General features: G+C 40.6%; 3 protein-coding genes across 4 annotated transcripts; 1 reads left to right on the top strand and 2 right to left on the bottom strand.

Moving 5' to 3' along the window:
* Nucleotides 1-523: 523 nt before the first annotated feature.
* LOC131106490 (ADP-ribosylation factor 4-like) lies at nucleotides 524-2,618 on the bottom strand. Its single transcript, XM_058055597.2, has 6 exons — nucleotides 2,399-2,618; nucleotides 1,925-2,005; nucleotides 1,725-1,834; nucleotides 1,399-1,470; nucleotides 1,138-1,260; nucleotides 524-1,013 (listed from the first exon to the last, which is right to left on the bottom strand). Exons 1-6 carry the CDS (start codon nucleotides 2,463-2,465, stop codon nucleotides 924-926), a joined length of 543 nt encoding a protein of 180 aa, XP_057911580.2. The 5' UTR covers nucleotides 2,466-2,618; the 3' UTR covers nucleotides 524-923.
* A 1,175-nt stretch (nucleotides 2,619-3,793) lies between these two features.
* On the top strand, nucleotides 3,794-8,975 carry LOC131106489 (uncharacterized). Its single transcript, XM_058055596.2, has 5 exons — nucleotides 3,794-3,992; nucleotides 4,930-5,151; nucleotides 5,258-5,556; nucleotides 6,584-6,711; nucleotides 6,776-8,975. The coding sequence occupies exons 1-5, from the start codon at nucleotides 3,893-3,895 to the stop codon at nucleotides 6,963-6,965; spliced, it is 939 nt and encodes a 312-aa protein (XP_057911579.2). The 5' UTR covers nucleotides 3,794-3,892; the 3' UTR covers nucleotides 6,966-8,975.
* A 323-nt stretch (nucleotides 8,976-9,298) lies between these two features.
* dennd6a (DENN/MADD domain containing 6A) lies at nucleotides 9,299-19,992 on the bottom strand. Of its 2 annotated transcripts, XM_058055696.2 has the most exons (19): nucleotides 19,582-19,992; nucleotides 18,801-18,839; nucleotides 18,666-18,708; nucleotides 16,522-16,634; nucleotides 16,357-16,437; nucleotides 15,432-15,537; nucleotides 14,759-14,838; nucleotides 14,587-14,646; nucleotides 14,429-14,484; nucleotides 14,105-14,227; nucleotides 13,923-14,018; nucleotides 13,730-13,824; nucleotides 13,592-13,657; nucleotides 13,349-13,413; nucleotides 12,442-12,531; nucleotides 12,198-12,361; nucleotides 11,800-11,902; nucleotides 11,649-11,723; nucleotides 9,299-10,792 (listed from the first exon to the last, which is right to left on the bottom strand). In XM_058055696.2, the coding sequence occupies exons 1-19, from the start codon at nucleotides 19,810-19,812 to the stop codon at nucleotides 10,661-10,663; spliced, it is 1,818 nt and encodes a 605-aa protein (XP_057911679.2). In that variant the 5' UTR covers nucleotides 19,813-19,992; the 3' UTR covers nucleotides 9,299-10,660. The 2 variants fall into 2 exon arrangements, with proteins under 2 accessions (XP_057911679.2, XP_078654611.1); XM_078798485.1 differs by lacking the exons at nucleotides 18,666-18,708; nucleotides 18,801-18,839; nucleotides 19,582-19,992 and adding an exon at nucleotides 16,829-17,330.
* Nucleotides 19,993-20,138: the final 146 nt, after the last annotated feature.

Raw genomic sequence — 20,138 nt, 5'->3', positions numbered from 1 at the left:
CTGAATTATCATATTCACAGTACAACGTTCGTGTCAAACATTAAATTACTTTAGAGAAATTAGTACGAACCTGGACAAATAAAGTTAAATTGATCCTGCTCACCCAAGACGCTAACAAGTCATACTGCGCATGCGTTAGTGCGGCAGCCATCTTGGAAAAAAAATACAAAATACAAGTTTGCGTTTGTGATGACTTAATATATAACTTTGAAAAAATAAAATAACCAATATTTAGGTTATGAAGCTTGTTTAAAGCATTTGTTGACGTCATATCGCTGGTTTCACTGTAAACAAATGAAGCTGTCGAAAGTGGTGTCCATAAGAACAGATTCCACTCTCCTTTCCTACCTATCTTTACCACGATAGCTAGCCACATATATTTACATATACGTGTTTAAAATATTAAATATAAGCAAGCCAATAATGAAAAATTAAAAAACTAATACTGTAGTCCCATAAAATATTTTTATTTTATTAATGAATGTAAGATTTTATACAAAATTTAAATATTATAAATATCCAATATATTGTGGAATAAATGCAGAAAATCTAATCAAACATCACAAATTTAATAAGGGAGATTCCCAAAACAAGAAACAGAAACTTTTCCACAAGAAAAAACCTTATTTGCACAACATGAACATAGAGTGTTTTAAAGTGCACAAGCATTGTCAAGACAGGATGAGTCCCGAGTGCAAACATGGATGATAGGCAACAGGAAGCAGTAAAAAAAAAAAAAAAAAAAATCACCTGGTCATCTAACCTGAGAAAAGTAAAACCAGCACAGCTCCTATAAGACTCAACAGCCTTGATTATATCATGAAATAAACACAATTTCACTTTATTCACCCAACATGTAAACAAGTGTTTCCGGCTGTCATGTATGCGTGTGTGTGGACGCAGCAGGAACAACTTCACGTCAGCTACGACTGTTGCAGGATCTCCTTGGCGAGCCAATCTAGACCCTCCACCAGACCAGTACCGCTCACCGCACATGAGGCCTGAACATAAAACTGCACATACAAACGACATTCGTGAAAACTACATTGTAGTTTTATTCATTCACTTATTTGATATCTTTTACATTTATTTGACACTTTTCGTCGCTACACATTGAAAACGTAAGGTGTCACTTACCGGCTGTGAGACCCCTGACAGGCGCAGGGCCGTGGTGACCTCGCTGACAGACATGGCGTGAGGGAGGTCTTGTTTGTTGGCAAATACCAGCAAGGCCACGTTTCTCAGCTGGTCTTCTTCTAACTGCAAGAACACAACACAGATACCGCAATGAAATATGATTAAATATGTCATAATTGGCTGGTGACCAGTCCAGGGTGTACCCAGCCAGCTGGGATAGGCTCTAGCACCCCCTGCCACCCTTGTGAGGATGAGCTTTACCATGCAGTGCAGCTCCTCAGCGGCTTCTTTGATTCTCTGAGGGTCGTTACTGTCCACCACAAATATAAGACCCTAAACGGGTACAAAGACATTTACTTTATACCAGTAAAACCATCTTACTGTATGCTTGTACTACTACAACAACAATGGAGTAAACCACACTTGTGTAAAAATGTGACACTAGCTACATTTCTCATTATTAAGATGATGACACAACTTTATTTAAACATATTCATTACACAACTGAATCACTGCCTGAAGTAATTATATAACACAAGCTAGAGTACCTTTTTTAGTTGCATATTAATATAGTAGTTTGTACTTACTTGTGTATTAACGTAGTAGTGTTTCCAGAGTGGTCTTATGATAGTTTGACCACCGACATCCCAAACAGTGAAAGAGATGTTTTTATATTCAACTGTCTCCACGTTGAAGCCTGTACACAACACATGTCAATGACTACATGTCATTCTCAGGATCCATATCATGATTATAAAGTAATTATTTAAAAAGCGGCCTTCCTGACCTACAGTAGGGATGGTGGTGACCACCTCAGCCAGCTTCATCCTGTACAGGAGGGTGGTTTTACCAGCAGCATCCAGACCCACTGTCCAAACACAAACACACAACAATAACTACTAGGGAAACTGTGAATGAGTAAAAGTATTAACTGCAATATAAATGTTAATATATTAATAGAAAGAACATCTAATATATAACCAATTAGTATTTCTACTCAAAAATAGCTAATGAATACACTGTTATGCTAGGTCGCTGGTACACAATTCACCCCGGAACGATTGACAGCGAAGTGGTTGCCACACGGAGGAGTGGACGAGAGGGAAAAGGGTTTGCAAACATTTTTTTAAATTCATTTTTCAATGCCAATAAATCCAATAACACTTTCCCCAGAAGTGCCTCAAGTTATTAATTTCACAATTAATTCATCTAACATACATTACATTTGAAACAACAGAAATAAAAGTACAATTTATCTCACCCATCAGGATCCTGGCGGAAGTTTTGGATGTAAACATTGAGAAAAGGCGGGAGATGAGGACACCCATGCTTCCGGTCAGCGTGTCGTCTTAAATAGTGTGTATGTTTGTGTGTGTCCGTCAGTGTGTGTCGGCTGCCTTTATAGGCACCGACACCGTCTACTTGTATGTCATTCGTGTACATGTCAGTGGAGTACACGGTGGCAACAGGAACACCTGAGACATGACTTCCGCCAAAAGTCCCACCTTCAAAATAAGTGTCATAAATTATATTATCAAAGAAAATAACACTGAAACACTACCGGGAAACACTTTCATAACGAAATGTCACCATTATCTGTGAGTGTGTTTACTTTACAAAATGAGTTTAGCTTCTTTTAGGATCAACGAAGGGTGCGAGAAATCAGAGTAGAGTGAGACATCGTACGCTGTTTAACATCACCGTCACGGAGGTGCTGGCTTCCTCCACGTGGAACCAAAACAACAACACACTGATGATGTTTGCTTGCAATACTTCAATACTAATTATTATTATTCAAATAATAATAATATTAATAATAAAAAGCTGAGATCATGACAAACAACACAAAGATAAGGTAATAAAATAAGCTAAAGTGGGTACATATGTGATATTTATTCTCATTGAAAATAATGTATATATAAATAATCTGGTCCAATGTCAAACTGTGGCCACCGGGAAATCATTAAGTGTACAGTTGTTATAAAAAATTTGTTTTTAAGTGAATATTAAAAATATTAAGATTTAATTTCTCTAAAAGCATTGACCTCCCAAGTGATATTTCTTTGACATTTTTATTGACGCCACCACCAAAGGGTATACCGAAAGGCACCGAAGTGTGACGATAACCATAGAAGGAAACAAGGAGTTCAATATGACTACATCGGCAATAACAGATGAAGAAAGAAGCGTACACCAAGTCAGCCATGTCTTTACTTTACGAGAGAAGAATGCCATCCCAGGCAGAACATCTCCCTCTGCACGTCACCAAGATTAATGATAACAAAACCGTGTTGTTTTGAAAACATAACCTGCAGAAATGCACAACTTTTTCCTTTTAGTTTCATTATACTTAGTTTTATGATGGCCACAATTTAACCCCGGAAGATATCCTTTCACTTGATATTATTTTCCTACGAGGAAAATGTTTTCTAAATCTGAGCAAATGGGACTTTTTAAAAAATAAAATAAATTTTTGAAAACAATGTGTCAGTTATGTAACACAGCTTCCTAATAAGGAGTCTGGCCAGTGTTCACATAAACACACTGAAGAAGAAGGAGTCTCCTTCCCAGCAACAGTTGCTACTTAAATAACAAACATAATGTGTGTGTGTGTGTGTGTGTGTGTGTATGAAGAAAAAAAAAAGAGGATGTAAGAACCACGCAGAAACGAAACAAGAGGCCACATGTCACATGCAGGAAATGAAAGTTATCTTTCATACAGACGGACAAACTCCATTGCAGTGTAAGGATCAAGATGAAAATGGACGGCTCCAGGCTTTATGCTATGACGGTGATGGCAACGCTGATGCTTATGGAAGCTTCAGGAGAACAAATCCTTGCAGCTTGGACCACAGGTACACACACACACACATACACACACACACACACACACATCAGCTGGTGTTTTGATGAAACAAATCCTTTTTTTCATTTAAACAAAGAGTCAAACATTCATTCATTTTCTACCGCTTATCCTCACAATGGAAGAAGATAATCCCACATTTGCACGTCAGTCACCTGATATCGTAACCACTGGCTCACCTGACCACACATACTGGACACAAACAAACAATAATATCAATAAAAATATTTTTTCATCACCTTTTCATCACCTGGAGACAATATTATTTTATGGTTTTATATTTATACTTTTATTTCTCTGATTTTTGTATGAATATTTAATTTGCATATTATTGTGGTTTTAATAAAGGAGAATCCTTTTTTTTTTACAATGTATGATTAGTTTTAGTTTTTTTAAATCATAATAATAATAATGCATTTGATTAATAGAGCGCTTTACACAGTAAAAGCAAAAAATTAGTGTACAAAATCGCAAAATAACGTATGTATATGCTATTTTTACATTCGTTGAATACATTGTTAATTGCAAAATTAGTTTCATGTTTTTAATTCATTCATTCATTTTCGCGGGTGGTGCTGGAGCCTATCCCAGCTGTCTTCAGGCGAGAGGCGGGGTACACTCTGGACTGGTGGCCAGCCAATCACAGGGCACATATAGACAAACAACCATTCACACTCACATTCATACATATGGACAATTTGGAGTCGCTAATTAACCTAGCATGTTTTTGGAATGTGGGAGGAAACCGGAGTACCCGGAGAAAACCATGCAAACTCCACACAGAAATGGCCGAGGGTGGAATTGAACCCCGGTCACTGACAAATGATGATGCTCCTTAATTCAAGTAGCAAACATGACAGGCGAAACAGTTGTTTGTGTTGTGATTGTTGTCATTGTACTGCCATTCTCCTCCATTCTGCTTGCTGCAGCTTCTCCCACGACTAACTTAGATGGGAAGATGGTCACGTTGTCTTCCAGAGGGGGAAGGGTGTCCTTCTACCCGCCTTACTTCTCTCTTCCTCCTACCGACCCCACCGCAGCTGATGCCAACAAGGAGTACATGACCACGGCCTACCCCAACAGTGCCAACCCTACCAGTGCCTCCCCAGTCTCGGCCTCCTATGACTGGACCACACAGCCGCCCGTCGGGGGTGAGAAACACCATAGCACACTTCTCTCCAAAATGTGTCTCGTTTAGGTTGAAATGAAACCAAAATGATGTTGGTGTGACCTTGGTGTGACCTTGGTGTGACCTAGGTGTGACCGTGTGTCTGCGCTACCTGTTGGACTTGAGGTGGTCGTCCCCCTTCATCTTCACTCTCAGTCCGTCCGGCCAGTCGGCCATGACACTGAGTGTGCATTTCGACGGTCAATTTGAGCTGCGCTGGAACACATTGAAGTACCAGAGTGTTTACTTGACTCCCAGCATTCGTATCTGGCCCGACATCCCGCCGGACATCTGGAGCAGGGTGTGCATCACCATGGATACGCTGAAGAGCGTGGTGCAACTCTTCAGTGGCGGCAACATGAGCGTCAGGAAGATGATCCCTTTCAAGGTGAGCTCAAGTCAAGAAGACACATTGGTTCCGTCATGACAATTAACCTAGCATGACCTCACAGCTAGGAGACCCGAGTTCAATTCCACCCTCGGCTATCTCTGTGTGGAGTTTGCATGTTCTCCCCGTGCATGCGTGGGTTTTCTCCGGGTACTCCGGTTTCCTCCCACATTCCAAAAACATGCTAGGTTAATTGGCGACTCCAAATTGTCCATAGGTATGAATGTGAGTGTGAATGGTTGTTTGTCTATATGTGCCCTGTGATTGGCTGGCCACCAGTCCAGGGTGTACCCCGCCTCATGCCGGAAAGACAGCTGGGATAGGCTCCAGCACCACCCGCGAAAATGAATGAATGAATAAAAAACATGAAACTAATTTTGCAATTAAAAATGTAATTAAGAAATGAAAAAATAGCATATACATACGTTATTTTGCTATTTCATACACTCATATTTTTTGCTTTTTGCGTAAAGCGCTCTATTAATCAAATGCATTATTATTATTATGATTTTAAAAAACTAAAACTAATCATACATTGTAAAAAAATGTTTTTGTTCATGCATTTATAGACACTATTGCAAAAAATATATGCATATAAAAAAACACAATATGCAAATTAAATATTCATACAAAAATCCGAGAAATAAAAGTATAAATATTCATTCATTTTCTACTGCTTTTTCGGTAGAGGTAGGGTACACCCTGGACTGGTGGCCAGCCAATCACAGGACACATATAGACAAACAACCATTCACACTCACATTCATACCTATGGACAATTTGGAGTCGCTAATTAACCTAGCATGTTTTTGGAATGTGGGAGGAAACCGGAGTACCCGGAGAAAACCCACGCATGCACGGGGAGAACATGCAAACTCCACACAGAGATGGCCGAGGGTGGAATTGAACCCTGGTCTCCTAGCTGTGAGGTCTGCGTGTTAACCACTCGTCCGCCGTGCCGCCCAAGTGTAAATATAAAACCATAAAAAGAATGTTTTTATTGATATTATTGTCTGTCTGTGTCCAGTACGTGTGGTCAGGTGAGCCAGTGGTTACGATGTCAGGTCTTGAGGGTCAGGTGACTGACATGCAAGTGTGGGATTATCTTCTTCCATACAACGACGTCTTCAACTACATGAGCATAACACGCTATAGGTACAACTACTGTGTGTGTGTGTACATTAAGTGGACCTGATGCATGTTTTTTTTTTTTTTCAAGATGGCCTCCTGGTTCGGTCCTGACGTGGTCCAACATCAGATACTCCCTGACAGGGCGCACCCTCCTGGAGGACACATACGAGCTGAGGGCCAAGAAGACCACCAGAAAAAAGACACACGGGCGTCAACTACAAGCCAATCGCAGGACCAGCAAGAACCACAGGAGGGCTCAACTGACCTCAAACCAATGAAAATGTTGCAGGCCAAAATGTGTAGAAACCAGGTTTGGTCCATATTGAAAACAGTTTAAAAGCATTTACCACATTCTTGATTGACACTTAAATGTTTCAGTTCACCATTCATTCATTTTCTACCGCTTATCCTCACAAGGGTCACAGGGGTGCTGGAGCCTATCCCAGCTGTCTTCGGGCGAGAGGCGGGGTCGCCAGCCAATCACAGGGCACATATAGACAAACAACCATTCACACTCGCATATATTCATGTTTAATTTGGAGTCGCCTTAATTAACCTAGCATGTTTTTGGAATGTGGGAGGAAACCGGAGTACCCGGAGAAAACCCACGCATGCACGGGGAGAACATGCAAACTCCACACAGAAATGGCTGAGGGTGGGATTGAACTCGAGTCTCCTCGCTGTGAGGTCTGCGTGCTAACCACTCGACCGCCGTGCAGCCCAAAGACAAAACAAAGAAGCCAAAAACGTACCACTTCCACACGCAGTAGGAGGAGAACTTCTTTTCACTCTATCATGTTGGACATGCTGGAGCCTATCCCAGCTGTCTTTGAGACGGGGTACACCCTGGACTGGTGGCCAGCCAATCATAGGGCACATATAGACAAACAACCATTCACACTCACATTCATACCTATGGACAATTTGGAGAAAACCCACGGGAGAACATGCAAACGTGGGATTGAACTCAGGTCTCCTAGCTGTGAGGTCTGCGCACTAACCACTCGACCGCCGTGCAGCCCAAAGACAAAACAAAGAAGCCAAAAACGTACCACTTCCACACGCAGTAGGAGGAGAACTTCTTTTCACTCTATCATGTTGGACATGCTGGAGCCTATCCCAGCTGTCTTTGAGACGGGTACACCCTGGACTGGTGGCCAGCCAATCACAGGGCACATATAGACAAACAACCATTCACACTCACATTCATACCTATGGACAATTTGGAGTCGCCAATTAACCTAGCATGTTTTTGGAATGTGGGAGGAAACCGGAGTACCCGGAAAAAAACCCACGCATGCACGGGGAGAACATGCTAACTCCACACAGAGCTTAATCTTATTTCCGTTTCAACAAGGGAAGAATCACTTTTCCACACAGGGCAATCGTTTGGGATTTTCTTCCTCCCATACTGATAAAGTTTAATTCAAAAACTGTGTTGTCATGAACTAATATTTCAACTTGTTTGATGATCTGAAACATTCAAGTGTGAGAAACCCATCCATCTTCTACCGCTAAGTGTGCATTTTTATATCACAATACTCCAATAACTCATATTCTTATTCGCTTTTTATAACATTTTAACACAATAATACGTAATTAAAGAGATGGCATCAGTGTTGTTTGATTTATAACTGTATTAAACAGTGCATAAAAAAACCATTAGGTCTTACAGGAAGCTTCAGTTTGTATGCATGATGATGGTTATTTATTTCACATCACAATGTGTACACCAGGACCAAACATCTAGCTCTCCTAACCAACCAAATAGCTTAGCTTATTATTACACTTACTTGAATAAGCAGATGTGACTAGAAGTACTTTTGAAGTGTCTATGTTAATATTATGTCTGTAGTATTTGTGATATTTGAGGAAAAAATGGTGAGGTAGTCCAGTGCCGCTGGTTGAATGTTTTATTTGAACAATTTAGTGGTACTTTCATTTACAATGTTAATGAAAATTAAAAACAAATCATCATTATTCCATAGTGGTTCCATGTAGTGGTTCGACATGTTGACATTTTTAATTCCGAGGAATAGTTTTTGTTAATTAACAATGAACCTTAACTCATGTCCGCTAATTCACTCAACTAAAACGAGAGGGACAAAGTCCTGTTGATGTCTCTCGTCTGTTAGCATCTGTAAAATAATTATCATAATTATCATACACTATTGTACACTATTTTCTACAAAAGTCAACTTTTGTTACACACCAAAAACGTTGTTAAAATAAGTTTCTTCTTTACAAATATAAAAAGTCTTGCACTTCCAAGCTGTCCACCCCCCCCCCCCCAAAAAAATAATATATATACATAATAAAATAAACGTTAGTGAAACAGCAGCCTTGCGCCAAGTACAGGCAGAGTAAGTAAAAGCAAAAATAATAAAAATAATCCTGGTAAGAAATTCTGGCAATTTTGATGAAAATCTCACAATATTGCTCAGTTGGAGTTGCAACAAATCAGTGAAAATGATTTAAAAAAATGATTTAAAAAAAAAAGGTCCTAATTATGACACGGCAGAACAGAAAGTTAAGAAAAAAAAATAAATGAAATGTTCACCAAAGTTCTTTGTGTGACTTCCTGAGGGATCTTGAAGGCGTTTGTTCAAAAAAAAAAAAAAAGTTTGTGCGTTGATAAGATATGAAGGCATCTAGAGGCCTTTTTTACACATCTGAGTCTTTGACGGTTGTCATGGAGACAGCAAAGTTGCATAACTGTGATGGTTATTAATTGTTGGAAAACCTTCAATCAATCAGTAGTTGGGCAGAGGGAAGTCAAACATTGTTGCCGTCATGTCGTAGTAAACATATTAGTAGTAAAATATTTTAAAATACTTCTATAGTTAACAAAAATACCCGCCAATAATTTCTAATTAGAGTCGGGTCAAAAAAAAAAAGGATTTAACAGCTGTGGCTGTAGGCAACCTCCCGGATGTATTTGAAATATCATGAGTGGCCAGCATCCTGCAGCTTTATCAACGTTGGTATGGCTACTCAGCTACTCAGTAGTATTAATGCGTACCACTACTACAACATTGGTTTTGATGTTACTATGTCGGCCAATACACTTGTCAATCATTGACCATGTGATCAAACAAACGTTTTGCTTACCGCTTTCTCATGCACTCTAAATTGAACCTGTTTGATATAATTATAGTTTCATGCACCGGCATCAACACTTTGTCTTCTATGTACGGAGCTTAAGTAAATAAACACCGATTCCCAGTCATTCGCAGGAAAAAAAATGTTACATATTGAGTATTCCATACGGAATACTCATGGAAAGTGTGTGAAATGTTTTACTGGGAATGTCCCATCACCCTTCAGAACCAGTCAACACTTTGAGCTTTACATTCAAAGTCGCAGAGACGCTAATAAAATATCCCTTCAAATTAAAATACTTAAATGCTGACTGATGATAGGGATAGGCTGTAAGAGGGTCATGTGACAGGGAAGCGGGCGTGTTATTGGTTATCGGGGGAAGCGATTTACATCGCTGGTGCTGGATGGACTGTGTGTGTTGTTGAATATGTTTTAGTATAAAAAAAAAAAAAAAAAAAAGAATAAGCACCGTTCTGCTGCTGGCTTTGTTTTGCATACAATTAGTGTGTGTGTGTGTGTGTGTGTTAAGTGTGTGTTTCTAAGAAGTACAGAGCGGCCATTCAGCAAGGAAGTGCACTTCTATAAAGAAACATTAAAAAAAACTGCAGGTCCACTGCTGGTTAAAAAAAGTACAAAATAAAAACAAACAGAAATATTTCCAAGTCCTTCCGAGTGGTTAAACTGAAAGTAAAAGTTCCGACCCGGAAGCCTTCCTTTTGTCGCGTGGTGACAAGCACCGCTATTTGGACACCATCAACAACCCTCCACATGGTCACGTGACCACACGGGATGGAAACCTAAAATGTGCAGTTCCCTGTTGATGTGAACAAAAAGGCCGCACCTGTGAAAGGGCGGGCGGGCGGGTCAAAGGTCACGGTGTGGAGGGTTTGTGTAGGATGCCCTGCAGGTCTTCCGGTAAGGACAGGATGATGCCCTCCATGTGAGCTCTCAGTTTGGCCACAGTGCCGGGTTGCACGGGCAGATGCTCCCTCTCCGCCTGGCTCTGCATAGCGACAGCAAAGCACATTTTAAATGTTGGTAGAATATTTAAATTAGACTACACACATTAGATATGGCTTATTTATGTCTGATATGTATTATTAAATCAATTTTTCCATGACTAAATAATGATAATAATAATACTTACCTAGACTAGCATAAACTAGCGGTAGATTCCCGTTTTTATGCGAGTTACGTTCAGGCACCACCAGAAAAAGGAAAAACTTTTGAGTAATGAGACACATGGCTCACCCCCAGAGCCGTCAAACCCTACTGTTGAACTTCTCATCCAATGTCGGATCAACATTTGCAATAAAAGTCACTGTTGTAATGATTAGATTCAGCTTAAAAAAACCCGCCTCTCTTCAGTTGCCAAGGTCATAGCAGACACATATCACCTCGTACTTCAGTATGTAACAAAAAATTATTTTATTTAATTAATTTTTTATTAAAAAATTTTAAAAACAATTTAATGTAAAAATTGTAATTAAATTTATTTTTTTTTTTAAACAAAAAAAAATTCATAAAATATATATTTTTTTAAACTTAAAATTATATTAGAAAGGCAGTGAACAAATGTAACAGTTACTGATTGTAAAAGTACCAGATGGAGGGGTAGGATTTAATAAGCTTTGCTTCTTCCTACTCCTTTTGGACATGTGGAACTGTGAACTGATTATGTGATGCATTCAATTGTAATCTGATGCATGTTCAAATGAAATTAAACCATTACCATTAAATATGCACTGTATGTACTGTATACATATGTAAGATGACCCATGAACAGGATTCGTTCATCAAACCGAAATAGACCCTGGATCAGCTGATCAAATGTTTGCGGCGTGTATGTCCCGTCTCACCAGTTTGTCTTTCAACTTCAGGACCAGATCTACCGTTTCCACCTCCGAGTGCTTCTGGACTCTCTGCTGCAGATCCTACACACCAGACGGACACACGTGATGAACCCGACACACCCTTTTGCTTGACACCAGTCGTTTTCGGGTTCCTCACCTCCTCGCAAAGCACCTCCAGGTGCAGGGCCTCCAGTTTCTGGGTCATCTCCTTCCTTCTGTTGCGGAACCAGCCATCGAAGTTGGGAGATTTGAGGAAATGCCTTCAGGGTTGCAGGGGGAACCACATAGGGGGACATGATGAAAACATGCGGACACTTGCTTTCCAAGTTAGTTGGATCACAAACATGACATGTTGGTCACAAAAGCTTATAAAGGTGTATGTTGAGGATTTCATTTTCACTTTTAGTCATTACAGTCCACTTGAATTGGGGTCTAGTGGGCAGGTCTGATCTACAGCCTTACTACTGTTCAAGTTTGTACAGTTCTGGTCTTCAACCAGACCCATTGATGTCACATGACAACAAAAGCAGTTAGGTTCAGGTTTTACAATGATACCTGTAGAGTCCGATCCAGTCCCCCTTCAGTCTGGACGTGAGCTGTGGACCCGCCTTCTCCAGAGTTTTCATGAAGTCCTGCTGGACAAATGGTCGCAGCTGAGGAGGACTCTTCCATGGACTGATGGACTTCTGAAGTGGCATCAAACTGGCAACGTAGCGCTCCTGTTTGCAAGGACGGAAAACAAACACATGTGACTTGAAAGCCAACTCTCACACCCGCCATTTCAAGAAGTGCTAATTACCAAGGGAATGATGAAGCTCTGTGTCAGTTCTAGAAAGTACCGTCGCAGGATTGCATTCTGTGCTGCTGAAGGTCTCTTCTGGTGAACACCCTTAGAGGACAAACACAATAAATGAACAAGAAAGTTGTGCGCTAATTTCTTCATAAAAATAATATACTAAAAAGGAAAATGATGACCACAACAGGAAAAAATGTTACTCTTACTGTTAATGAATAGATTGATTCTATTCCCATTATTGCGTATGGGTATTAATACGGGAGTAACGATTCACCTTTATTCTTCTCACAACCATTAATTCACACTCCTAGCTACGTGAGACACCTTGCAACCATAACAGGAAAAGAAACCCCCCCCCTTTCCCTTGCGTCTTCCCCCCCGGGTGGCAACCACTCCCCTATCGATCGTTCCGGGGTGAATTATGTTCCGGTAACCTAGCACTACATATTGATTTATATTTCTATGATTCAAGTACATCGTTCTGTGTTCAGCAAGTTGCCATTCCAGACGACAAATATCGATATAACATTGTTTATCGATTGTATCAATACAAGGAAAGTATTGGATTTAAGCACTTTTAATGATAAAGAAATGTTACTCGATTCAGTCAGTGACGTCATCGACACGCGCCACTAGAAAACAAAACGTTGCACGGCTAATAACAGAGGACAAACCGGTGAGCGAAAAATAATTAATAATTAAGCCACTATTGCGGTCCAGTGAGTTCTCAATAAGTCGATCCGTATGTAAAGATAAAGTAAAATACCACGGCAACGCCACAACAAAAATCGAAAGTTGAAGTCGTGGAACCGATTGTTTTTAACTTTCGAAAGTCCACTTCACGATACTACTGTGTACTAATGTTATGGTTTGTGGTCATGACTGGTTTAAGAGGACCTTGCTTATTTACCTTCTGGAGCTGCTTGATAATTTCTTCATCTTTGTTAAGATATGGCTTGTATGCCGTGTACACACCTGAAACATCCACAATTACAACAATTATAGAAGTGGTCTAATGATGGCGGAACAGTGCCTCCTAGTGGAAGCTGTGGTATGTACAACTGTACTGTCCGTCATACTGACAAAATGTTGCTGTAATACTTTGGCTCCTTTTTCTGAAACTAGTATCAAGTGTGCATTAAAAAAAACATACCAGGTTTTGAGTCAAGAGTTTTCAGGTTCTTCAATTTCTTGACTTTCATCTGTTTGGCCATCTCTCCTACGGGGGTTGGGAGTATAATCAAACATCCATCCTTCTGTAGTGACGCCATCATGTGAACAATCAACCTACCTGCCTGCTTCATGTCACCGATGCGGATGATGTGCGGCCAGTGTTGCAATGTTTTAGCAAAAAATGGATTTGTCACTCCCAGTATGCTTGAGGGTCTGTAAGATGATGGGGGTGGCATGTAGGGGGGACGACACATCACCACATCACCGTCATGACTCTAATAATAAGTGTAAAAAAGCAGGCATTCACTCACGGAGCCTGTGTCCTGGTGGTGTACTCCTTAAACTCGCTATCGTGGATCGTAAAGTAAGGCCGGAAGTCACTGCTGTATCGCAGAGGAGAGATGCAGCTGCAGAGACAAAGACATATATTAATATATTCAGAAAATATATTTAACACTCGATGACGTGCAGAAGAGCAGGATCTCTGACACACCTAACCAGTGCCAGCACGGTGTCTGACGACTCAGCTGGAGATGGCGCCATTACGACCAGCGCTTCCCCCAGCAACACCAGCTCCCATAGCATCTGGATGTGGAAGAAGACTGGAAAGAAACACCTAAACAGAGAGAAAGACACACACATAGTGTGTTCATATTTTATTTGTAATTGTACTTTGTTGCACAGCGGTCGAGTGGTTAGCACGCACGTCTCACAGCTAGGAGACCTGAGTTCAATTCCACCCTCCTCCGCAGCTGTTGCAGTACCACTACCGAACAGTAGGCAGACATAGAATAAACAAGCAGCCTTCAGCTCTCACCTGAAGAGGTCCACTTCATGGATAGTGGGCAGCACAATGGACACCAGACTGTCGCTCTGAAAAAGACACAGGAAAAACTTCATAAAGTAATAGTTTATCAATCAAAAATGATGGGAGGACAATCACGCGTGTTTGTGTTTTTATGTGTCTGCTATCACCTGAGCAGACTGGACCAGCTGTGTCGTTCCGGGTTTGTCATAACAGGTTGGGATTCGCACCTGCAGCAGCACACAGATAAAACCCCCAGCAGGGATATTTTCATACGTAATGCATATACCCGATGATGTAAAAGCTTTTATTTTATCCTTTATAAGTCCAGTCAGTGCGCACCTTAATGACCACGCCCATAATGGGCAGCGTGAGGATTCTTCCAGGGTGGGGCGTTGGCCAACGGTCGATATCGTTACAAGCTATTAGTCAAAGACACACAAACACATGGAAACGCTAAGAGTGGACTTTGTTCAGGTGAAAAAAGAAGCTGAGTCATCAATAAAAACACCTTTCAATTGTCCAAATGTACAATCTGATGTTTGCCACATTACATCACATAAATGGAAAAAAAAAAATATATATATATATATATATATATATAGTAATTTATACTTTTATTTATATATATATTTATTTATTTATTGAATTTATTTTTTGTTATAAGACTAATATAAGACTATAAAGGACTTAAAAATAATAATAAGTATATAAAAATTATATATATATAATTTTTTAAAGTCTTATATATATATATATCTTTTATAGTCTTATAATAAAATAAAATATATAATTTATATATATATATATTTTTTATTCCACAGCTCTATATTAAAAAAATATATTATATATATAGTATATATGTAATTTTTAATATATATTATTTAAAAAATATATATATATATATAATTTTTATATATATTAATATATCATTTTTTATATAGAGCTGTGGAATTCAGAATTGTACATCCTCGGAGCAAAGCATGACAATAAAAACCTGACTAATGTAACATACCAGCCTCCAGACATGGCTCCTGCTTCTCAAAGTATTCTGGAGCCATGATCTTCAACACGGAGTGAAAGAAGGTCACATAGGGCAGCTTACTGATCAGGACCAGAGACTAGAAGACACAAACAAACACGTTCATGGATGTAAACATCTTGTTTTAGACTACACTGTAATAGTTGGTAAACATTCTACCTTAACTAAACCTGGACACGCAATTTATAGTTTGATTCCCCTTGTGGGACGAATAAAGGCGTAAGTCTACGAGTTACAGCATCGCCCTGCAAACCTTCTTATTCCCTCTCCATTGGGCGTATAGCAGGCGTCATCAAAAGACTGACGAATGACCTTTACTGTTATTTTACTTTTATTGGCCACCAGTCCAGGATGTACCCCGTCTCAAAGACAGCTGGGATAGGCTCCAGCATGTCCAACATGATAGAGTGAAAAGAAGTTCTCCTCCTGTTGCGTGTGGAAGTGGTACGTTTTTGGCTTCTTTGTTTTGTCTTTGGGCTGCACGAGTGGTTAGCGCGCAGACCTCACAGCTAGGAGACCAGGGTTCAATTCCACCCTCGGCCATCTCTGTGTGGAGTTTGCATGCGTGGGTTTTCTCTGGGTACTCCGTTTTCCTCCCACATTCCACAAACATGCTAGGTTAATTAGCGACTCCAAATTGTCCATAGGTATGAAGTGAGTGTGAATGGTTGTTTGTCTATATGTGCCCTGTGATTGGCTGGCCACCAGTCCAGGGTGTACCCCGCCTCTCGCCCGAAGACAGCTGGGATAGGCTCCAGCACCCCCGCGACCCTCGTGAGGAAAAGCGGCAGAAAATGAATGAATGAATGAATGCACAGTGGTTAACTACATTTTAGCCTTTGTATGACAGTAAAGTAAAGAACCTTAAAGTGGATTCCAATTCGGAAGTGTGACTCACCTTCTGAAAGTATCCTCTCTTCAGGGACTTGTCTCGCACCTGACGAAAATACACGTAGCCGTAATAATGGCCTTGCTCCCTCTGTAGAAACACACAATGTTAAGACATTGGTGCACACAATCGTCCATTAAATATGTGTGTGTGTGTGTGTGTGTGTGGGACCACCTTGAGGCAGGGCGGTGCATCCCTGTCGCTGGATTCCAGGAAGCAGCCAAGAGATGACTTTCTGTTGGAACCTTGACGAAAGCGGAAGCAGAACTGGGTGTCACCGAGGCAACCTGAAATCAGAAGAATTAGCAGGTAAGAACTTGTTGTCACCAAGCTAATGCATAAGAAAGACGTGGGAGGGAGCCGTTGATGACTGATGGCTCATCACCGCGAAACTCCAATGACTGCCCTGACTTCTTCTTTAATCAAAATACTCGCAGACGCCTGATGCTTCTGTGTGCAATCAAACATGTAAATTAAGAACCTGTATTGTTCCTTCCTTCCAAAGTTCCTTCATGCTTCTTCCTTGGCAAGTCTTCAACTGCCTCTAAAGCTACTCTGACTAGCCGTCTTACTGCAAACATGTCATCTCTCCTGGGCCTCCCTGGTTTTGGAAGAACTGGAAGAAGGGTGAAAAAAAGGTAGAACATGAGTTGGACCTTTAATCTGAACATGTTCTCTATACACATCCTCATCGTTGGTGTGTGACCACAATTGCGTGAGGACCACACAGCCAATCAACGGCCATCAAAGCTCTGAGTTGCGGTCCTTGTCGGCCTCTCAGCAAAGTGGGTTGGTGTGATTGTGTTTCTGTGGCTGCTACTTCAGTGGGCTACACCGGCAAGGGCAGTCAAGTGCAAAAACTACTGTCACAACAATTTTTGGACCATATAAAAATAGTCGGTTGCACGTGGTCGAGTGGTTAGCACACAGGCCTCGCAGCCAGGAGACCCAAGTTCAATTCCCCTCTCTGTGTGGAGTTTGCATGTTCTCCCCGTGCATGCGTGGGTTTTCTCCAGTTTCCTCCCACATTCCAATAACATGCTAAGTTAATTAGCGACTCCAAATTGTCCATAGGTATGAATGTGAGTGTGAATGGTTGTTTGTCTATATGTGCCCTGTGATTGGCTGGCCACCAGACCAGAGTATAACCTGCCTCTCGGCTGAAGACAGCTGGGATAGATTCCAGGATAAGCGGTAGAAAATCAATGAATGAATGAATGCAGTAGTCTATACATACATACTGTATGTACAGGAAATGTTTTAAGTCACAAATCAAGTGCCAGGTTCTTATTTGGAGGAAATGGAGATTCTATTGACAGTGGGCAAAAAAAGCTACAGTGTAAAGGGGAATTGGGGAAAAAACAGGATCAATGGACTGCGGTTGTGGAGGAAATCTACATAATGGAAAGGCTGACGTCTCACCTATGGCTATAAGACGCAGGAAGGGACTAGATATTATATTATCGTATTTTCTGGACTATAAGTCGCTCCGGAGTATAAGTCTTACAAGGCTAAAAATGCATAATTAGGTAGATAAAAACATACATAAGTCGCACTGGAGTATAAGTCGCATTTTTTGCGGTTAATTTATTTTAACTACTTGACCAAAACAGACATTATGTCCTCTTGGAAGGCAAGTTCTAACAATAAAAGAATAGAGAACAGGCTGAATAGGTGTAAGATATGCTAACACAATGCTTATTCAGCTACACAAAAATAAACATGAACAGAAAAGGTGTCCAGTCTTTATGTAACATAAACACTTTTTCCATTTATAAGTCGCTCTGGAGTATAAGTGGCAGGAACAGCCAACCCATGAAAAAAAGTGCGACTTATAGTCCGGAAAATACAGTATATAGACACAATATTTACATCTAATCTACAATACAAGGGCAGAGAAAATGATTTGTGAGGTCTGATTTTTTTCTAGTAGGCATGTTTATGATGCAAATGTATTTTTTGTTATGCAAAGCCAAACTCTTTACTTAACTGTCCCCAGCAACTAGCTGGAACTACTTTCTTCAGCACCGAAATCTGACCAGAACTCAGCTCAGGACACAAAGTGGGGACTGAGTCACTGTTGACGGACTTCACTTCTTATGGGGGTGTCATACAACTTCATGTGAAAAAAAATCCAACCTAAATGGTTTACTTGTGTGTAACTTCCTTTCCTACACTACATATCAACCAGTGTGCTCGAACTAGAAACACTTCAAGTATGTTTTTATAAGCTAACTATCCTCACCTGACTCACGTGTGACGAATCCTTACACTTGCCTTCATATGTAGTATTTTTGAGAGTTCAAACAACAACTTACCTGAGTTGGAGTCAGGAAATGAAAGGTAACAGATACTCGTTTTCTGTAAAGAAGATAATTTACGTCTTTTATATTGCCATTTAATCACACGGTGGACAGCTCATATGAAATCATATTAATAAATACATCACTCACCTCTTTCTCTGATAGTTTGGAATGATGCGGATAAATAACCTGGAGGACACATGAGCACAGTCAATATATTCATTAGCAAAACCAGAAGAAATAAACATTAGTTTTTAGTTTAGTTTTTTAGTGTTTTTCAACCTTTTTTGAACCACTGTACGTTTTTTACATTAGAAAAGTCTTGCTAACCACCTCACGTGCATCACTAAGTCTATTGAAGGAACGAGATAATCAGCTACGTGTTGCCACACGGACGAATATTAAATTGCTCTGCTATTCTTTACACCACAGACGCTCGGTAATTACATAATATTTGCCGAAAATCATTAAATAAATGTTAATTTTAAAAAAGTGATATTGGATAATTCCTTATAGAAACAGCAGAACATACCTGTAACATTGACGATCTTTAAATGTTTTTGTAGCAGGTCCTTATGGGAAAAAAGTTGTAAGAGTTCCCCATCAGCAATGTAGTGCATCATGGTTGAAACTATTATGGTCTTTTGTACATTAATATTCACATGGTGATGTTTTTAAAACCAAAATGCTTTTCTCTGATTAGGGGTTAAACTATTCTACAGGGGCTACTTCACTTAGAAAAGGTTAAGACCCACTGGGCTGTACTAAGTACATTAATAGTGGGACTTCTAGTGTTAATGGAAGGAGTAGTGCTCTCCAGTCCAGGAAATAGCCCGAGCCCAAAATAAAGGCAAACTTTTAAGACAATTGACAGGAACATTTTTGTGCACTTTCTCCATGAGCCAGCTGACCTCAGCGGGTCTTCCCTCACCTCCACTGCCTGCCCCAGCTCCAAGTCGAAGCCCACAACACAGATGCAGTGCAGCCAGGCCGAGAAGCGGTCCCAAGGCAGCAGTAAAGTCCCCACAGGGTCATCGTCGCCTCCGGGCCCGGCTGGCAGCGTTATCTCCTCGGCTGGGGAGATACTACTAGCGTCATGGTCGTCCAGATCCTCCGGCTCTTCCACCGGCTCCCCCAACTCCTCCGGGCCTTGCAGAGCCATGCCGACGGCCCGACACAGACACTCGAGACAATGATAGGGGTTCTTGTTTTTCTCCCTAAAAGTCTGCTGGTGTTAGTGTTGTATTTCCTCTGGTACTATGCTTAGCAACTTAGCTAGCACTTAGCCAAAGATGCTGGGTAGCAAAGACACTAGAACCGAATAGGATAGTCGAGAGTGTTGTACATTATGTAGCGGAAATTCTGCCATGTTGGTAAGCAACAGAGGCGGGCGGGGCTAAGCGGACAGCATTATTATGACACAACTGTCTTTGTTTTGAGGGAACGTGAAAAATGACAAATGTTGTCTTTTAGACTGTCTATTAAAGC

This window comes from Doryrhamphus excisus, linkage group LG18 (genome assembly GCF_037039965.1).
Source record: "Doryrhamphus excisus strain RoL-2023G ecotype Guam linkage group LG18, RoL_Dexc_Guam_v1.1, whole genome shotgun sequence".
NCBI lineage: Eukaryota > Metazoa > Chordata > Actinopteri > Syngnathiformes > Syngnathidae > Doryrhamphus > Doryrhamphus excisus.
The sequence above is the reverse complement of the archived record's forward strand: the minus strand, read 5'-3'. Positions and strand labels throughout refer to the sequence as shown.

Excerpts from the sequence above, each read along its gene's own strand:
- LOC131106489 (XM_058055596.2), top strand. The coding sequence starts at position 3,893 with ATGAAAATGGACGGCTCCAGGCTTTATGCTATGACGGTGATGGCAACG. Across the intron at positions 5,152-5,257 it reads CACACAGCCGCCCGTCGGGG|GTGTGACCGTGTGTCTGCGC; the intron begins GTGAGAAACACC and ends GGTGTGACCTAG. Across the intron at positions 6,712-6,775 it reads ATGAGCATAACACGCTATAG|ATGGCCTCCTGGTTCGGTCC; the intron begins GTACAACTACTG and ends TTTTTTTTCAAG.
- dennd6a (XM_058055696.2), bottom strand. The coding sequence starts at position 19,812 with ATGGCTCTGCAAGGCCCGGAGGAGTTGGGGGAGCCGGTGGAAGAGCCG. Across the intron at positions 18,709-18,800 it reads CCAAACTATCAGAGAAAGAG|AAAACGAGTATCTGTTACCT; the intron begins GTGAGTGATGTA and ends TCTTCTTTACAG. Across the intron at positions 15,538-16,356 it reads AGAGAGGATACTTTCAGAAG|TCTCTGGTCCTGATCAGTAA; the intron begins GTGAGTCACACT and ends TGTGTCTTCTAG.
- LOC131106490 (XM_058055597.2), bottom strand. The coding sequence starts at position 2,465 with ATGGGTGTCCTCATCTCCCGCCTTTTCTCAATGTTTACATCCAAAACT. Across the intron at positions 1,835-1,924 it reads CACCACCATCCCTACTGTAG|GCTTCAACGTGGAGACAGTT; the intron begins GTCAGGAAGGCC and ends TGTTGTGTACAG. Across the intron at positions 1,014-1,137 it reads TGTCAGGGGTCTCACAGCCG|TTTTATGTTCAGGCCTCATG; the intron begins GTAAGTGACACC and ends TTGTATGTGCAG.